Source organism: Alligator mississippiensis, chromosome 10 (genome assembly GCF_030867095.1).
Source record: "Alligator mississippiensis isolate rAllMis1 chromosome 10, rAllMis1, whole genome shotgun sequence".
In the NCBI taxonomy this organism is placed as follows: Eukaryota; Metazoa; Chordata; order Crocodylia; family Alligatoridae; genus Alligator; species Alligator mississippiensis.
The window spans coordinates 20,922,845-20,939,087 of NC_081833.1; the positions used below are offsets into that span (position 1 = coordinate 20,922,845).

Consider the following 16,243-nt stretch of genomic DNA (forward strand, 5'->3'; position numbering starts at 1 on the left):
GGCCGCCGCTCCCCCGTAATGGCGACGAAGCGCCAACAGCAGCGCCGAGGCCCCGGATGCAGCTTTATAAAGGGGCCCCGCCCGCCTGGCCCGCCGGGAGCTGTAGTCCGGCCCGGCCCGCCGGCTCCTTCCCCGCCGCGCGGGCGGGGCCCTTCGCAAGGGCCAAGCGGAGTTTAGAAATCCCGCAGTGCCGCTGGGGCTCCCCCAGACAGCGCCACGGACCAAGGGAGGGAGGGTAGGGCCGGCGCTCAACCCCGCATGACAGGCCAAGGGACTATTGACATCCGGGGTAAGCACCGTGAGGATGAAGTCGGCTCCTTAGTCCCGGTTCCCGAGTCAAAGCTGAAGGTCCTGAGCATGCTGAAGAGTTAAAATCTCACAAATGTAACATAATATCAGGTTTCAAGTACATTGCCCTGAATAAGGAGCCTGAATTTAACTGGGATTACCCGATAAAATCTGCTTCAGCTCTGTGCCACTACCAGCGGGCCACTCTCCCAAAGCACCCTGGGCAGAGCACCGCCCATTTTTCGCAGGCAAGCCTGCCAACTCACACCCCCCAGGCCTGTGCACTAATTACACTGCCAAGAGTCAGGAGCTGATTTCAGGCTGGGATTGTAGCAGAAAGCCCCCTTTTCCTCTTGCCTGCATTTGTTCTCCCCTCTTTGGATATGTTTCTCTTTTTCTACCTTTTCTTCCTTCCTCTCTCTTTCACTTTAAGATAAGGAATTGTGTTTTAAAATTTGTATGTGTGCATTTTGTATCTCCATTGTAGTTTGGTATTTTTATCTATTTGTGTGCCATGGCATTGGTAGCTTATATTTTATACTCCTCACCTTTCATCTTTCAACTGAATGTATTTACTTTCATAAGTAAGTTATACATTGTACCAATGTTAACAAGGGCAGGAATCAAACTGCCCTTCCCTGTATCAGGCTGGCCCATAAAAGAGCAAGTGAATCAGTGATTGAATGTGCAACATGGTAGCAGACAGCAATTAGCACCTGGGAAGCTGCAAGAACTCAACAGAAGACAATGTAACAACTGGGAAATCTCTAAACGTCACTGATAAAGGGCTAGAAGCCCTGGCCTGAGTTAATCAACGACGGGGACCAACTTTTGGGCTGAATATCTCAAGATCGACCATTCCCAGAGCCCTATTCAAAATTCATCAATGGACTTGTAAACCTGCACGTACATGCGGACAACCCCTGGGGCTGACAGATGCCATCCAGTAGCCACTGAGGGGGGGAAGTCCCACAAGGGTCAATGACCCCGGATTGGGCAAACCTGAAAACTGGGGAGTCACCAAAGTCTGCCAAGGACAGATAAAAGGCAGTGAAAAGCGACCCTCAGTGGCGTCCTCTTGATCTCCAACTTAACCAGACCTGTCCAGCCAGAAGGACCAGCCGGCGACCCCCTTCTGGAGGATAACACCACGCTGAAAAAAGCCTCGACTACCCATCAACGGCAGACTCCAGCGCTTGTAGGATAGGTATACCTGACTCTGTAGCTTGCTACTGTGTGTGTGCATATGTGTGTGTGTGTGGGGACCAGCCCCAAGGTTTATGATTTAACTCACTACAGTGTTTCAATCTGCCTAATAAACTAGAATTTTAAGGATCCTGAGTTCGACATTTGTAGCCAACAGGATCATCATCAGGCAAAATACTTTTTTGGGTCACCCCAAACCACACAACCCTGCCACTCGGAGACTACTGAAGAAGCCTTGGGCAGGTTCAGTAAGCTCAGTAAGAACCAACTTCAGCCTCATTATCCATGTGCTTATAAGCTTTGTGCTTACAAAGTTTCCCCTTGCCCTAAACAGAACCAGTTTCCCAAGCCCTTGCAGTTTCTCAAGCCCGTGCAGAGCCTATTTCATAACTAGAAGAGGCAAGTTGTGTGTCAGAATATGAGATGGTGGCATCTTCCTTACAACATATATGTATATTAAAATGCATGTAAGTCATTCTGTGCAAACAGCTTGGTAAGCAGAGAAAGTCAGAAAGTGTAGCTGAAGCCCACAAGACTCAATGCACACTGTGCCCTTCACACACCTCAAGTACACAGAAAGTACCATATTGGATCAAACCTGCAGCCCACTGAACCCATCACTTCACTTCCAACACTTGCTACCAACCAGTGCTTCAGAGGAAGGTATCATAAACTAACCAGTAAGGTAGACTTAGGATAATCTGTCTATTTTGGGGATCTTCCTGATGTTCAATTGATAGAGATGGACTTAACTTCTGAAATACATTTTATGTCAGCTTTCATTTTTGCTAATACTTCCTATTACAACTTTAGCTATTCCTCTTCTCTAAATAAACACCCAATTCTTCTTTCAGTCTTGGCTTTGACCACATCCTATTAGCATAAGTTCCACAATGTATTCATGAACTTCATAAAAAAAATGCATCACATTCGATCAATTCTGAATGGGTTATCTTTCAGTTTCATTGAACATTTCCTTCGTTTCCTATTCTCAGACTACAATAATTTCTCAAGCCACCTGCTCTGTTATCATTCATTACTTTGCAGGATCTTATGTGCCTCTTATTTGTGTTATCTTAAACTATCCTAAGCTTTTCAAATGATCTCCATAACAGTACTTCCAGGCACCTTATCATCATTCTCATGGCTTATCTCTGAACTCCCTCTAATTCTGCAATACCCGTTTTAAGTAGCTACTGAACATTATATTTTATTACAGCCAATAAGCAGATTGGGCTAGAATAGAGCAATAAAACATTCATGCATCCAAAAATGATATGATGCGGATTTAATAACAGTCTTCAACTACCTTAAGGGAAGTTTGAAAGAGGATGGATCTAAACTGTTCCCAGTGATGGCAGATGACAGAACAAGGAGCAATGGCCTCAAGTTGCAGCAAGGGAAGTTTAGGTTGGATATTAGGAAAAACGTTGTCATGAGGAGGGTAGCAAAACACTAGAACAGGTTACCCACAGGGGTGGTGGAACCTCCATCCTTGGGGGTTTTAAGACCCAGCTAGAAGAAGCCTTGGCTGGGATAATCTAGCTGGGGATGATCCTGCTTTGAGCCCAGGGGGTTGGACAAGACCACCCAAGGTCTCATCCAACCCTAATTTTCTATGACTATTTTCAAAGCAAACAGGACGAGGTGTGTTTAGCTCCGGCTTGAGGTGATGCCCACACCTGTTTTTTCAGCCAGTCGTCGCTAAGCAGGGTTAAGTCACTGGCCAGTCCACGACACCGTTACACTCAACCGCGACAGAGGCAAACGCCCTCTGGAGGAAGCCAATGACACTAGTGAGCTGACACCAGCACGGCTCAGAGGCCGGCTGTAAGCGCTGCCCTACCTGCACGCGAGGGCCGGCTCGCTCCAGCCTGCTCCGCGGAAGCCGATGGAGCCACACGGTGGGGCCAGGCTCAGGCGCACCCCCCCGCGGGGAGCCCGTGGGCGGGGGCGATGGGCCCCGCGTCACCCCGGACTGCAGAGCAACAGAGCGCTCAACCCACACTTCACCTTCCCGCTGCCGGGTAGGGCTTCCGATTGGCTAAGTCGTTTCAATCACGTGACGCGAGACCGGCTCTGCGTGTCGAGGCGGAGGTCAAAGGGCAAAGGTCACATCACTACCGAAGATGGCGGCTTCCATCGGAGCGGCGTCCTGCCGCGCCCTGTTCTGCCGCAGTTGGGGGAAGAGGCTGAGTGCGGCCGGGCGGCTCCTTGGTGGGGCGCGGGGTCTGGCCGCCCAGGGGGAGACGCACTTAGGGTTTCAGACCGTGCCTGAGGCGGAGAAAGAACAGAGAGGTGACACGGCGAGGGTGACTAGCTGGGGTCGGGGTCGGGGCTGGATGGTGCGGGACTGCGGCTTCAGTGCTGTGCGGGACACAGGCAACCCAGCATTGTGATCGGCTGGAACAGGACCGTGGGATCTGGGTCGTTTCCAACCTTGTCCACAAGCTGCTGTGACTCTGGGCCCACTTCTTGCGTTGGCTCTGTGTTGCCTTTGCCTTGTTTCTTTTTATACCGAGAGCTCACTGGGGATGGGGGGAGGTGTTGCACAATTCAGTTAACCTGTAGGAGGTGCTGGAGTATAAATAATAGCAGTTAATGAATGTTTATTAAACATTGATATACAGTTAAATAGCAACAAACATTAAATAATAACACTGACCTGAGGAAGGGCCCTTAATGTGCAAAAGCTTGTCCAGCAGTTGGTCTGATAAAAGACATCACACACAATCTTTGTCTCTTGGACACTTTCTTGGACATAACTTGCAAGAGAAATATAACAGTCATGCCCAAGAGTTTATAAAAGTTGGCTTAAGTGACTGTGCTGGTGAAGATCAAGAAGGAGACAGTGGGCACAAGAAAAACGCAGTGATTTATCATCTCTAGACTGTCTATATTGGCATTCCTAGGCAATGTATGTCTCATTTTAATATCTTTTTAATGTAGTTTACCAGGTGTTTGAAAGTGTGGCCAAAAAATATGATATAATGAATGATTCAATGAGCTTTGGAATTCACCGGCTATGGAAGGATATCTTACTGCATCAAATGAACCCTTACCCAGGAACACAGCTGCTTGATGTTGCTGGAGGGACAGGTAAAGGCCACTTTTGTTTCTGGTATTGTTGTTAAGCAGTGTTATCTTCTGAGTAACAGTTTCATAATAGCCTGTATAAGTTCATCTACATAGGGGAAATGGAAAATGACTAGGATATAAGTAATAAGAAGCAAAATTATATTTGTTCTATCAGCAAGAACAGCTTAGAGGAAGTGCTGTCTAGCAGTTAATGGGCCTGAAGTAAAGAATGGTACAGTAAAAGCTGTGTTAACAGAGTATTTTGGTTAGTAAAATGCCAGTTAACTGGAATTTCCAATATCTCCCAATACAAATCCTCACTTTAGCAACTGGAATCTTTGCTGAGTCTATCTAGTACATGCATCAAGTATTTCTGGTGTTTACATTAGTTAGTGATGCTGTTGATAGAGGAGCTGCCGGGAGTCTGTGGAGGAAGGGGCTGGGAGGAGGGGAAAGAGATCCGCTGGGTCAGGGCAGGCTGTCGCTGCGGGCTTTGTGCCAGCATAACTCTCAGATAACTGTAATTTTTAGATAACCAGTACCCCCCTTACCAGTACCCACCTCATGCCAGATAACAGAGCTTTTACTGTATTCCCTGATTTGTTGTAGGTTTATTATGATTTTAAGCAAGTCATTTAACTTCTGTTTCCCATTGTAGGAGTGAAGGGAGGAGGATAGAGGCTTCATTTCATTAATGTCTTGAAGCACTTCTGATTTTTTTGCATATAGAATTACAGTATACAAAAAAATAGAACTTCAGTTTCATCTAATAATTAAGGAAAAAGCAGACTTGTTCTCTTCCCCCCCACCAACTATCCCCACAATTAGTTCTACTTAAATTTAATATTCAGTCTCAGTTTCCTATTCCATCAAACTTGTAATTTTTACAATATCAGAAACCATTCCATACTGTGCATCTCCCTTTCAAAACAAATACAGGTGACATCGCCTTTCGGTTTATCAATTATATTCGTTCCCAGCGGGAGTATCAGCTCAGACAGAAGCTGAAATCCCATCAGAATTTATCATGGCAAGAAATCTCTAAGAGTTACCAGGAAGAGGCACTTAAACCTCTAGGAGGGTCCCAGGTGGTGATCTGTGATATTAACAAGGAAATGCTGAAGGTTGGAAAGCAGAAAGCACAACATCTTGGCTATACTGAAGGTAAGTCCTGCATTGTGTTGTTTCAGTACTGGGTCTTTGACCACAAGACATTTTGAGTAGTAGATGATGTACAAATAATCCTAGTAATCTATTATGTAAAGGTAATAATCGCAAGTTGCACCTTCCATACAAAATTCTCCTTGCTTATCTGACTGGACAAGTAACTTTTCCCTGGGCAGTTATGTGATATGGTATCCAGGCAGGTATTGTGAGCCTTTTAAATGTTAAATCATTAAAAAATACAAACTTTGAATTTAATCTGAAGCCTAATGGTTGATTCTCCTTTACCCAGCGAGCTAAACCTGGCTATCTTTTGTACCAGTGCACCTTCATTAACTTTAATATGAAATACCCTGACAACCAGAATTCATATAACAAAGCTATAGTATCTCCCACAGTTAATGAATATATTATAATACTTTGAGAAATTGAATCATATGTAAGTGTCAGTTTGCAGGTCATTGGAATAATTCAGTGATTTCTAGACTTTCTCTGGGAAACCACACCAATCCTGATTGAAAAGGCTTAAGAAGAAGACCTAAGAAAATCAAGTTCTTTCGTATGACAGTATTTGTCTGATAGCCGTCTGCCATCTGTCTGAGTTTATAGGTATAGCCTTTAAATAACATATACCAAGTTTAAATACACATGGTAAATCTTATAGGATTCTTCAGTGTAATGTTATAACATAGCTTAATGCCCCTCCTTTATTTCAGAATAAATTATTTTTTTTTATCATCAGTAGCTTGTTGGTGTACATATTGTGGACAGAAGGGAAAGAACTTACTGTGGGATGTGGGAATGAATGCAACGGAAATAATTAATGCTTCTGAAGCAGAGAAGAAAAATTAGAAACTTTTTTTTCTTTTTAAAAGGAATTGCACTAAATTGAGCACTAAGCAGAGTTAGTGTTTCTCTTTTTAAACAGAGAGGGGAAAACGTATCAAGTAATACACCAGAGCCCTGTACGATGTTTTTTGTTCTTTTGATGTGAGAGCAAATGCTTTTAATAATTATGGGTTTCCAACTGGTTGCTAAGATAAGTAGGCTGCTTTCTGGTAGTAGTAATTTGGTCAGCTAGGCTACTGTACGAAATGGAAACTAGGTAAGATTGGCCCTTGACAACTCTGTCTTGTCTCTCACTTTTAATTCCTCAGCCTACTAATTGCTGATCCTCCTCCTAGAACAGAGATGGGTAGAGTCTGGCCTGTAGGCCTGATGTGGCCCACCACAAACTCCATTTTCCAGGAGATCCTGCCCGTGTCACTGTGGCTGGTTTCTATGGAGACCCCAGGAGCTGCAGTGCTGTGACAGCTTGGGGCCAGGGTTTCCAGGGAGACTGGCCCCAGCAGTGCTGGCAGGGTGCATGGCTGAGTGGGGAGCTGGTCTGAGGCTGCAGCTGGGATCTTGCAGTGGTAACAGTGTGGTCCAGAGCTGGGGCTGAGCTGTGATCCACTGCCTGCATGCCCCAGGGTTCCCCATTGAAACCGCAGTGCAGAGGGGCTGCTGGGAAATGGAGGCCAGCTGGATCTGCCATTTGGCCCATCCCTGTCCTAGAAGGAGAAGCTCAAAGGTCAGACTGGCTTGTAAGCCCTGGCTCCCCACCTATTTTGTTAGTGTAATACCAGCACTGGAGAGCAAGGAAAAGCTATTGTAAGGAGAGAGGCATTAGCTACTACTTTTAAACCTAGATTACTTGTGTTCAGCAGTTCATGAAAGCCATAAAAGCAGACATCAGCATGCCCTCTCTGAATTGTAAAGAAAAGTAGCTCCTACCAGTATTATTATTCCTTTCTAGAAAATGAACATAAAACCAAGATTTAACTCCCCTTCGTTTTCAGACTCTTTTAGTGATTCTCAAGCAGAGTGCATGGGTGCCCAGGGTGCCCTAAGATCCTTTGAAGGATGGTGTGAGAAATAAGCAGGCAACTGGAGGCTCAGGTTTATCCCTGTCTGACCACTCAATTCACAAAAGTCCAAAAAGGTTGAGAACAATTTGCTGGACTTTTGTCTGAAGGAAAACAGTCATGATGCAGGCGCTTTTGGGGTTGTGGGTTTAAAGTGAAGAGTCCTTCCCCACCGAGGGCCAGAATCACATTATGGTTTTAAAACAACATATATTCAGCCTTTTTGGGAAGGGAAGCGTTCCAAGTCTTGTGGAATGTCACGTGGAGCAGTTCATGTTTGTCCTTATTACTTTTAGGCTTGTCCTGGGTTGTTGGGAATGCTGAGGAGCTCCCCTTCGACGATGACAAGTTTGATGTTTACACAATTGCCTTTGGAATCCGGAATGTAACTCATATTGACCAGGTGATCAAGAGCAGCATGACCTGGGGGGAAAAGAACTTTAAAGTTTTGCTGAGCTTTCTGGGCTCCAGGAAGAACATTTCCTGTGATCAGCTAAAATCTCTCAACCTGTGAAACACATACAATTGGGATGTAGCCCTCCAGCTTGCTTGAATGAAAATCAGAGGCTAAATACTGCATTCTTTATAATGGCATCAAAATGCTAAAATTGAGATCATGGTAATAAGTATAGTACAGATTATTCAAAGAACTCTGGATATCCTTTACTCTTTTTTTTTCCTGTAGTCCATAACTTAGCATTATAGTAAATTTATATCACCCATTCTAATCCAAATCTGCTATTTGGCTGATTTATCTATAACTCCATTGCCTGCAAAAATAATTGATCAAGCACTTTGTTTCAGAGACCTGGTCACCTCTTTAAATGCATAATTATCACTTTGTAAGGCTCCCTGGCCTATGGTGCAATTTACTTCTGTTAACTCATTCCTTTACACAACAGAACAAAGTCTTTTTGCTTTACTAAAGTAGCTAGACTTGGTTGTAGTAGGGTTGGAGTGTTGTTGTGGCTACAATGATCAACGAAATGTCTGAGAGGTTAAGAATTTTTTCATGATACATGTTATTGGAGCAACTGCATAGTTAGAAGACCTGTTAGACAAGCTTTCAGACATCAAGTGCCTTTTCTCAGGTTTGAGAGTCTGAACTGATAAATGTAAGAAAACCAGTGAAGATGAGCCTTCAGCTGTTGCTTTCAAAGGGCTATATAGATTTGTGTATGCATGTGTGTAAGGGCAGGTGGGTTCTGCACTGGAAAAATTCCACTGCTATCAGCCCTTCTCCAGAAGATGGAAAAATCTCTTTTCTCTAGGCTTCAGCTATCCCATCATCCCAAAGTGCTCCTCTTTAACTGAGATCCACTCAGATTGTTTGGCTTTGGAATGTTATCACCCATTTAAATTTCCTTCCAGCATGCAGGCTGAAAGCAACTAGCCTCACTTTTTCAAAATGGGAGTTTGCAATCTGAGACAGTAAGGAATAGAATTCAAAAACAGAATATTCTATGCCAGTTTGGGGAATCTTCCCACCTCAGGAGACAGATGGTCGTAATTTGGCTGATGTCTTTAAAATAGATGCTAGTTAAAAATTAGGTATTGCATTTTATTACTATACTGCACTCACTTGGAAATAATGTGAGCGTCTCCAAAACAACAGAAGTAACAAAAACAATCTTTAGCAGTATTGAGCCTATTGTTAGTCCAAAGGGAGTTGGGACTGTTTGGCTTGATAGGAAAGGGTTTATTAGGCAGGGATGTTGCCTAATAGGTTATACAACTTGCTGCTAATTTTAGACTTCAAGAGGAATGATGTAATCATCCAGATTCCATTAAGCTCCCAGGATTCTCTTCTTATTTTAACCAGCCTAGATTCATTCCTCTGCTTGGATAGCAGGTGGACCATCCAGGAGTCCCACGTGACATTGCTAGAACTGATGCTGCCCTAGGAAACGGTGTACTCATTGACTTTTGATCTCTCTCAGGCACTTCAGGAGGCCTACCGTGTGCTGCAACCAGGAGGGAGGTTCCTGTGTCTAGAGTTTAGTCAAGTCAACAACCCTCTTATTTCTAGGTTAGAATATTTTTTCATTCTATTTTTATCCTTCACAAAGTTTTATTGAGGGGCTGCCCCAATACTGCATATGTATGACATGAAAGTAGATCCCTAAATCCATTTTTATCACATGCTTAACTCTCACGTCAGTCTAGAGCAAAAGGATATAAAACGACCAAGTATATTTTGGAGAAAACAAAACCCCTCCCAAAATTAAGTTCTCTGTTGGTTTGCATTTTTTTTTCTCGGCAGGCTCTATGATCTATACAGCTTTCAGGTTATCCCAGTTCTGGGTGAGATTATTGCTGGAGACTGGAAGTCTTACCAATACCTCGTAGAGAGCATCCGACAGTTTCCAGCTCAAGTAAGAAAATGGCTTTTTTGGGTACATCCCCATAAGCTGGAATGTGTGTTCCCTGGGGACAACTAGCAGTGGCACATATTTGTGCTACTGCTGGTTGTCCCTGGGGAATGCCCCTGCATGCACACTCTGGCACATGGTACATTGCCCTGGGTGGGGTGGGGGAGGCTGGGGCCAGCACCTGACCTAGCCTCAGCAGCATTATGTGGAGTCTGGGGCGTGGGGGGGGGCCTCCAGCAGCAGTGATCTGGTTGCGCAGAGCCTGGCCGGCAGCCAGGGCATGGCTCTGACTGGCCAGGCCCTGGTTTCAGACAGCATACAGTGCTGTCATGTGTGCTGCTCCACTTCTGCCACTGTTTTCTTTTTTTTGTTTTTTGACACTGGGATCTCCATGTCAAAAAGCCTCCACTGTGCTGCTAATTTGCAGCACAGCAAACATGTATGCGCAGTTTGTGGTGCCACAGATGGGTTTACAGTGCCACAAACCATACATACAGAACTGCCCTTTGGGTCTGATGTGCAAAATACATCCTTGGTATTGTCTTGGGGACAACTATCTTAAAGTGGCCCTCTAAATAATAACAGAAGTAAGATTATCTAACTGCACAATTACTATATTTCAGGAGGAATTCAAGGCAATGATTGAAGATGCAGGTTTTTTGAAAGTAGAATATCGAAATCTAACTGCTGGCATTGTTGCCATTCACTCGGGTTTCAAACTGTGATATTTACTTTGCAACGTACTTTGAACAGTTACTGATAGTTTTCTGTGAAGAACCTGAAAGCTGTGGGACAACTTTACCATCAAGATTGCAGAATAGACTGATGGAAGAATTTGAGCCATCTCCAGAATCTAAACACCAGATAAACTAAAAAATAGCAGTCTTGAATCAATTTGGGACCTGGTTTCTTTCTGCCTGTTGAGCATGGAGCAGTTAAGTAACTCTGGATCAGAAGACTCCTGAATGCGTGGTATCTGAGCATATTCCATCATTTTTCCCCAGAGACCTCAAAGATTAAGCTATCCTTGTAGCCACTTTTTTGGTACTTAAACATAGTGTGAGGACATAACAAAATTCAGTTAAGGTTTCAAGTCTGACATGTTTCAAACAGTTCAATTACTAAAAGTTTATTTAAAATTGGATATGGACTTTAACCTTCAGCTGAGGTTCTTCTCTACAGATCTTAGCACAGGTGTGAAAGCTACTGTCATGTCATCTGAAATGATAGCAGCATGTGTGAAAAATGTTGGTTTCTTTTTTTTTATGTATTGAAGAGTAAACTTCATTTTTTATCAGAGCTTTTCATTTTCTTATAGTATCTTTTACCTATATGGGTACAGATACTTAAGTGCTTCTATGCAAGTTATTCTAAGCAGCACATTTTCCTAACAGAAAAGGCTTGAAAATTCAATTCACTTAAGCATGGTGATGAGGGAGAATTGCTATTGTACAGTACTGTTTAAGTCATAGCTGTACAATATACCTTAAAAGCTTGAGTTTGACCTCCTTTAAACTGTAAACATATACATGGTAGTATACGATTTTCCTTATATTAGGATGGAAAAAAAAATCATGGAAACCAAATTTATTTCATAAAAATATCATCTCATTACTTTCCTATACAGATGATGCCTGCAAGTTTGTGCTTCAGTAGTTTTACAGAAGTTGAAAGTGAATGTACTTCAATTCCATTCTTAGCCTTTAAGATGACTAATGTCATTTCATTAGTTCCTGTGAAAAGCAGCAGCATACTGATTATATTCTTATTTTTTGTAAATAGCATAAAATACCCATTTAATCTGCAACAGTTGAGCTAGTAGGCTTAATGCTGAGTACAAAGTTATTTTTGTAAGCTTCTGTCACTTTGTCAAAGAAAGCTTATAACAGTTAGAAGTACAGAACTTGGTTCTGTAAAACCAGTATCAATGTACTTTATTTAAGTAGTCTTCACTAATTATGTACTACTTGGTCTGCTGCAGCTACTGTCAGGGCTCTTAGAATATTCTAAATCCTACCTAGAATTCAGGGATCTCTGCTGTATACCTACAAGTTATTGACTACATCGATTTCTTAAATGAGAAAAGTTAAAGGCTTATCATTCTATCAGCAGAGAACCTTAAGTTCCATGAAAGAAACAGTTCATCTAGAAACAATGAAACTAGTTAGCTATTATTTCATTGCTCAAAGCTAGGAACTGATGGGTACTAGAAAAAGAGCAATATTAACTAGGATGAGCAGGGCTAAATTCACTGAAACTAGAGCTGCACTTACTTATGCTTTCTCCCACCTAGCCTGAGCACAAATTTTGAATTGTTAAAGTGAGGCTTGCTTCACAAAGTACCTTGCTTGTTTCTCAAGTGAGTATTATTGAGAAAGATGATAAAGGAATAAGAGGGCTAGATGGCTGTAAAATTATTGGAATAAACTCAACTGAATGAACTCCACCTTTTTACTAGAAAAAACAAAAAACAAGACACCAAACAGGCTTTTGAAAGCAAATAAAATACAAGGAAGACATTTTTGGCTTTTTTTTTTGTTTTTATAGTGGCAATGAAAACACAAACTGGTACAGCAACATCCCTGTCCATTAACAATACAAGAGGCTTGATCAAAGTGTGTTCCCTGGGGAAGGCTGAAGATTTCAGTCTCTATTTAGAATTAGCATGCAGTCCTTAACTGGATGCAAGCTTGGGTAGTACAGTCCATGTCTAACCGGATTTGAAGAGGAGAATAGCAACTTGGCCCAGGTAGAAGTAGATGAAGTGTTTAGTTTCATGAGTCACATAGCTGCCGAAGTTTCTTCCCACAATACAGTGCCAAGTGGGGTTGTATTTCTTGTCAAACTCCTGAAAAAGACAGTCACTTGCAGTTTAGTATCAGAAGAATGAGCTGCTTAACTTGTCTGCCTACAGACTTCTGGATTTGCCAAGGATCTTTTTCTTTGGCAAAATGTGCATTTGTATTAATTTAAAATTTGGTCATGTTCTAAATTGAGGGAATTAAAAAAAAATAAAAATAAAACAGTGCATACTTTTTCTGCTCTTGTAGGACTTATGGCAAGGGGGACAGAAAATGTAGTTTACACAAGTTAGAAAGGTACTGTTCTAAGAGGTAATGCTGTAAGAGGGGAGGCAAAAAATTACCATCCACCAAAGCTACCTTTTCACTCAGAAGTCTAATCAGATCCAGAAGCACCCAGCTAAGACTTGTGTGGTTTCTGAATTAGCATATAAAAATCCTTGCTATTCTTCTGGAAAACCAAGATGTTAAAAGCTACAAAGCAGAGGGTTTAACTGTGGAAGAGAGAGTCTGCTAGATCACTAACTGATATACAGAATAACACTTATCTGCAGTGGAAGCATAGGTGTGTCTTACTGAGTTATTTTGTAAACACAGTTAAGTATTAGTAAAGTCTCACTCATTCCAATTAAAAGCAAAGTCTCTCATGTCTCTTAATAGTCCAAATTTGTATACAAACTGGATGCTTCATGTATTTTGGCTAGCAAAACCTAAAAAGCTTGATGGCAAACTTGCCCCAAGCATGGCTCTTCCATTGCAAGTGTGTTACTGGTTGCACTGGATTAGAGATGTACCAATATATCCGTCCATATCATAATCAGCACCAATAAGAGGAAAACTGACAATCAGCAAATTGGCTTTTTTTGGCTGATGTGGCTATTAATGTCACTGATAGAAGCTGCATGTGTGTGTGCAGCTGCACTGTGCATGTGGAATACAGCCTGGCAAGCCGTGTCTAGCTCTCAGCAGGCAGCCCACCCATGCACAAATCCTGGGGGCACATGCCCCACATGCCTTCCCCAGGGGAGTGTACACATCAGGGAGCCACCCCCACCAGATGAGCTACATGCAGTTCCATTTCCTGGCTGGGCAGTACCTGCCCTTGTCTTAGTCCTCGTCCCCCTCACTTTGGGGGCCTCAATCTACCCCCCCACACACTTACTGACCAGACACAGCTCTCCAAGCTGCTGGGCTGCATAAATCGGCAATCAATTTGGTATTAGCCAATATGGCTGGTTAAGTCGGCCATAAGTATTGGTCAAAAAAAGTCTTTATCAGTGCAACCCTACACTGGATTATTACAAAGCCTTTTGGCTGTTGCTTTTAAACTTTTGCAAATAGACAAGACAGGGGTGGCCACTCTGTGCCATGGGTGTCACAAGAAGCACAGGCAGTCTGTGTGGCCCACAGGCAGCACAGCATCAGATGAAGTGGGAAGCGGGGAAAAAAAAAAAAAAAAAAAAAGCGCAGCCTTAGGAAACAGCAGCCATTTGGTCAACAAAAGCAGACCAGTGGGACTTGGAGAGGGTGTAGGGTTAATTTGTGGCATGCCTGCCAAAAAGCCTGTCCCCGCACTGATTCAAGACAACCCTCTACCCATGTACATAGATGACTACAATTTTCTCTTCAGAGGAGAAAAGAAAAAAAAAACCCACCCAAAAATATAGTTTTGTAGACACTTACTTTGTAGTAAGCCAAAAACTGGTAACATTCTTAGTGTATAGAGGAGAAAACAGTGTAGAAATGAGTGTAGGTTTTCTAAAAGGGTTTTGCCATTCCTTTTAGAATAGCAAGGAATAGGAACTACTAAAAATAGTTTCATTTTAGGAGGTTGTTTACCCCATGTTGGTTGTCATGTTAATGACTGCTTTGAGTGGTCTCACTATTCTAGCAGACCAGCTTCTCTCACTGCCACCTCAGACTGATGGTCTCAAAAGCCTCTACAAACTGTAGTTGCTAAGCTATGAAGAAGAGCAGAAGGTGAAAAATTTACTAAACCCAGAAACAGTTGCTAGGCACTGTACAGCTCTTGGCTGAAAACTGATAAAAATAAATCTCTTCATAGGAACAGCTTTAGACGAGTTGAGCTGTAAAGACTTCAGCCCTAGCCCCTCCTTACCAGGGTTCTCACACTAGATCAGAGATCAGCAATGTTTTGGGGCCAAGTACCAAAAACATATGCAACCTCTTTTTTTAAAAAAAGTGTTGGCTGGCCAGAGGCAGACAGCAGGAAACCTGTGAGGTGCCAGACTCTTGTGGCAGTCCCTGCCCCTTCCCCAACATCTGCCCCAAGGCACACGTGCCAAGAAAATGCCTTTGCATACCATGGTCTGGTGCCTGTGCCACTGGTTACCTACCCTTGCACTAATCCAGCATTTCTCAACCCATAGATCACAACCCAAAAGTGGGTCACAAGAATGTAGGAAAGGGTCACAAGCAAACTTTAAAAATCAATTCTCCCTTAAAGGAGAAAAACATGGGAAACTGTTTTTTTTCCCCTTGTGGGCTGGCAGAGTTCCAGCTGGCGAGGGGCTGCTTGGGGCTCCCCTTACCCCTGCCCCACACACTGGGGGCTGGTGTCTGGGGACAGCAGGTCAGGAGTGAGGGGCACTGGGTCGGGACTGGCCACTGATGTTTACAAATGGGTCCTGGTACAAAAGAGATTAAGACCTGCTACACTAGATGATCTTCAAGCATTCACCTGAGGCAGAAGAGGGAGAAAAATGCATTCAGACAAGCCATTTACCTTCTTTATATGAGCTGCAATGTCCTTCTCGATATTGTACTTCTCCAGGGCCTGCGTGGCGCACTCCACCGAGTCCTGCTGCATCTCTTCGGACATGTCCGCATTCTTGATCACAGCCTTTCGATCACACATGGTTACCTGGGCGCACGTGCGGCGAGGAGTTAGGAGGCGGGGAGCGCGGACCTTCACACCTCGGTGGGGCCCTCCAAGCTCAGAGCCAGGGAGCCCCCGTCCCGCCTCGCCTGCCACGTCCCCCCACCCAAGGGCGGGCGGCATCTCCGCAGCCGGGACTAGGGGGCAAGGCGCACTGGGGAGCCGCCCCCCACCCCCCGGGTTTGCTCGCGGCCCGCGCCGATGCGGCTCAGCGCGGCACCAGCCCGGCACAAGCAAGGCGCGGCGGCCGCAGTGGGACACCAGGGCGCCCGGACCCCGCCGCTCCCTCGGGCACCCGCCGGGCGGGGCCCAGTCCTCACTCACCGGGTGCGGGGCGGCTCCGCGGGCAGGGACGGTCGGGCCGGGCGGCGTGGACGGCACAGCTACTCCTGCCGCGCTCTTCGGTGTGACTGAAGCGCGCTACGCCGCCCCCGCAGGGTAAGTGCCGCAGGCCACGCCCCTCCCGCCGGGCCCCTCCCTCCTTCGCCAATCGCCGGCCTCTGCAACAATCCCCGCGACACCTCATTG

The 16,243-nt window shown here is 44.3% G+C and overlaps 2 protein-coding genes across 2 annotated transcripts; one reads left to right on the top strand and one right to left on the bottom strand.

Moving 5' to 3' along the window:
* Positions 1-3,590: 3,590 nt before the first annotated feature.
* COQ5 (coenzyme Q5, methyltransferase) lies at positions 3,591-11,314 on the top strand. Its single transcript, XM_006259141.4, has 7 exons — positions 3,591-3,792; positions 4,444-4,593; positions 5,512-5,736; positions 7,940-8,046; positions 9,584-9,672; positions 9,907-10,018; positions 10,639-11,314. The coding sequence occupies exons 1-7, from the start codon at positions 3,624-3,626 to the stop codon at positions 10,738-10,740; spliced, it is 954 nt and encodes a 317-aa protein (XP_006259203.2). The 5' UTR covers positions 3,591-3,623; the 3' UTR covers positions 10,741-11,314.
* A 1,220-nt stretch (positions 11,315-12,534) lies between these two features.
* Positions 12,535-16,147, bottom strand: DYNLL1 (dynein light chain LC8-type 1). The gene is made up of 3 exons (XM_006259140.4): positions 16,040-16,147; positions 15,563-15,700; positions 12,535-12,863 (listed from the first exon to the last, which is right to left on the bottom strand). Exons 2-3 carry the CDS (start codon positions 15,692-15,694, stop codon positions 12,726-12,728), a joined length of 270 nt encoding a protein of 89 aa, XP_006259202.1. The 5' UTR covers positions 15,695-15,700; positions 16,040-16,147; the 3' UTR covers positions 12,535-12,725.
* Positions 16,148-16,243: the final 96 nt, after the last annotated feature.

Bases quoted from the DNA above. Each gene is read 5' to 3' on its own strand.
- COQ5 (XM_006259141.4), top strand. From the start codon at position 3,624: ATGGCGGCTTCCATCGGAGCGGCGTCCTGCCGCGCCCTGTTCTGCCGC. The intron at 5,737-7,939 runs GTAAGTCCTGCA...TATTACTTTTAG, and splicing joins ACATCTTGGCTATACTGAAG to GCTTGTCCTGGGTTGTTGGG. The intron at 9,673-9,906 runs GTTAGAATATTT...TTTTCTCGGCAG, and splicing joins AACAACCCTCTTATTTCTAG to GCTCTATGATCTATACAGCT.
- DYNLL1 (XM_006259140.4), bottom strand. From the start codon at position 15,694: ATGTGTGATCGAAAGGCTGTGATCAAGAATGCGGACATGTCCGAAGAG. The intron at 12,864-15,562 runs GTAAATGGCTTG...TGTCTTTTTCAG, and splicing joins TTGCAGCTCATATAAAGAAG to GAGTTTGACAAGAAATACAA.